This window comes from Terrapene carolina, unplaced genomic scaffold, assembly GCF_002925995.2.
Source record: "Terrapene carolina triunguis isolate 2854851 unplaced genomic scaffold, T_m_triunguis-2.0 Scaffold17428, whole genome shotgun sequence".
In the NCBI taxonomy this organism is placed as follows: Eukaryota; Metazoa; Chordata; order Testudines; family Emydidae; genus Terrapene; species Terrapene triunguis.
In genome coordinates this window covers 7,629-10,392 of record NW_020681779.1, presented here as the reverse complement: position 1 = coordinate 10,392, position 2,764 = coordinate 7,629, and the positions used below count along the sequence as shown (strand labels likewise).

Here is a 2,764-nt window from a genome sequence, read left to right as displayed (position 1 = left end):
GGAAAGCTTTTCCAGTTAGGACCACTTCCCCCAGTTCAAATGGTTCTATGTCTTCCAAACAATCTTGTTGCCTTCAGTATAGGTGGGGGAGGAGAAATGGGTTGATGATGTCACTGTCACTTCTTTTATACTCTCTTCCAGGTGCTGGAACAATCATTGCTGTGTCATAGGGTTAGGCAGCCCCATTGCCTACGTGCCCTGCATCCAATCCTTCATATGAATTGTAAAGTTTTGCTTACACCCGTTATCCCCAAAGAAAACAGGAGCACGCTGACCTCTCTTAAAGGTGAGGTCAGGATGGCAGTGTGATGGATAGAGATGTTTTGATCAAACCAACATGTATATACAAGGTAAAGGGTGGTAACTAACCGCGTCAGAAGTTGGCAACTGACCATGTCGGAAGAGCAGTAACTAGCTACATCAGAGGGCAATACATAACTTGTTTGGACTGGTGCATAAAATGGAGTGTCAGAGGGAGTGTCTCTGTCCAGCCCAGGAGGGAGTGGAAAGTCCCACCACTGACTGAGCTGGTCCATTGTCACGGGCATACATGTGCTAGTGTAACTGTAGACATTGATCCAAGAAGCTAGAACCATGCTTCATTGGCAATAAAGCTGGCTGGGTGCCTTTGCTATAAACCAGCATTTCTGGTATCATTGGGCAGTTCAATTGGAGCCTGCCATATGGGCTATCTGGCCAGAGCCAGTGCAGCATGCAGAGAGAACAGAGAAAATACACACAGACAGCCAACAACTGACAACAACACCCTTTGTGTACATGAGGCTTGACACATAAGGCTTGTGTCCACAGTTCCATTGTTATTTCCAAGGAGCTGGTCTGTGGGTGTTTCCCAGACTCACAACATGTTTCAGGAACAAACCTATAGCTAAATCTCATAACTTTATATGCAATGATAATACATATATTTCAACAGGACAGTAATGTTCAGTAGATTATGACTTTTCCAGTGATACCTCACAAGGCATACTTTATACAAAATACCTTATAATTTTTTAAAAAGTGGTTACCATAATAGTGTAGACTAATGCAATGCAGTCTGTTGGACAGACAACTGATTGACTTCAGGGTGTTGGCTCCAGTGCCAAGATTTAATTACAGGAACCAGTGACGGGCAGAAGCGTACAAGCACTAAGATAAAAACAATCTTCTAGACTGAGGTTTCAAAAGAACCTATGGGAGTTAGCTGCCAACCTCATATGTAAGGTCATTAGGACGTGGTCTCCTAACTCCTAACCCTAAATCCATATTTAGGCACCTGCCTGATTTTCAAAGGTGCCGAGCACTCAGTAGTGTTGTGCTGGAGATAGACCCTATTTCTTCCTGTGCCATGGTGGAATGGAAAAAGCAGCCCCATGTTAAAAATCCAGTGGAAGCTCCTGCCTTCTCCCCTGTGAGGCCAGGATTTTCAAATCAGCCTATCAGAGTTAAGAGGCTGACTCACATTAACTTTCAGTGGCATTTGGGTGTCTAACGCCCTTAGGCTGCTTTAAAATCCCAACCTCCATCCACAAGGGGAAGCCTCTCCTTGTGGATCATCATATCAGGAGAACTAGTTGTCTCTCTGCATTCATATACACCCCACTCTCTCTCAGCATCATGAAGAAATGCAGAGCTCTATAATTATTCTCCTTCTTTGTACTACTCTGACTGGGTACAGAAGGCCCTTACAGATGCAGCCAGAAAACACCACCTCTAAGTGTTTGATTCCATCCAGTCACGTTGCATTTGGAATGGGACTATTGACATGGCACTGGATGGCATCTTTAGCCTGTTTGCTTTTTTCCTGCTTTACCCTCTTCTCTCCACAGCAATGGAGAACCAGACAGTGGTGAGCGAGTTCGTCCTCCTGGGCCTGACCCATCTATTGGAGTTACAGCACCCTCTCTTCGTTCTCTTCCTCCTGCTCTATGTCACCAGCCTGCTGGGTAATGGGGCCATCATAGCTGTGGTGCTGGCTGAGCCCCGGCTCCACACCCCCATGTATTTCTTCTTGAGCAACCTCTCCTGCCTGGACATCTTCTACAGCACAGTCACCGTGCCCAAGATGCTGGCTGGCTTCCTCTCAGGACAGCAGACCATTTCATTTGCAGGCTGCCTGGTCCAGCTCCACTTCTTCCACTTCCTGGGCAGCAGTGAGGCTGTACTGCTGGCCGTCATGGCCTATGACCGCTATGTGGCTATCTGCAACCCACTGCGCTACAGGCTGCTCATGAGCCCACAGGCCTGTCTGTTCCTGGCAGTGGCCACCTGGGCCACCGGCTTCCTACATGCGCTGATGCACACGGTCATGATGTCTCAGGTGCATTTCTGTGGCCCCAACCTCGTCTACCACTTCTTCTGTGACATCAAGCCCCTGCTGAGCCTGGCCTGCAGCAGCATCCGCCTCAACTTGGCCCTGCTCAACTTCATAACTGGAAGCATCGCGCTGAGTCCGTTCATCCTCACACTTCTCTCCTACCTCTACATCATCTCCTTCCTTCTCCTGAAGGTCCGCTCGCTGGAATGCAGGAGAAAGGCCTTTTCCACCTGTGCCTCCCACCTCACCGTGGTGTCTCTCTTCTATATGCCAGTCCTTGGTAATTACCTGATTGCCTCTCCGGGTTCCCCCTATGAAAGAGACATGATACCCACCCTCATGTACTGCATTATCACCCCATTTCTGAATCCCCTGATCTACACCCTGAGAAATGAGGAGGTAAAATCTGCCCTAAAGAAATTCCTGAACAGAAAACTTTACCCTTAA

At 47.9% G+C, this 2,764-nt stretch overlaps 1 protein-coding gene across 1 annotated transcript; it reads left to right on the top strand.

Annotated features, from left to right (window-relative positions):
* The first annotated feature begins 1,831 nt into the window (after positions 1 to 1,831).
* On the top strand, positions 1,832 to 2,764 carry LOC112121514 (olfactory receptor 12D1-like). Its single transcript, XM_024220484.1, has one exon. The coding sequence runs from the start codon at positions 1,832 to 1,834 to the stop codon at positions 2,762 to 2,764; it is 933 nt and encodes a 310-aa protein (XP_024076252.1).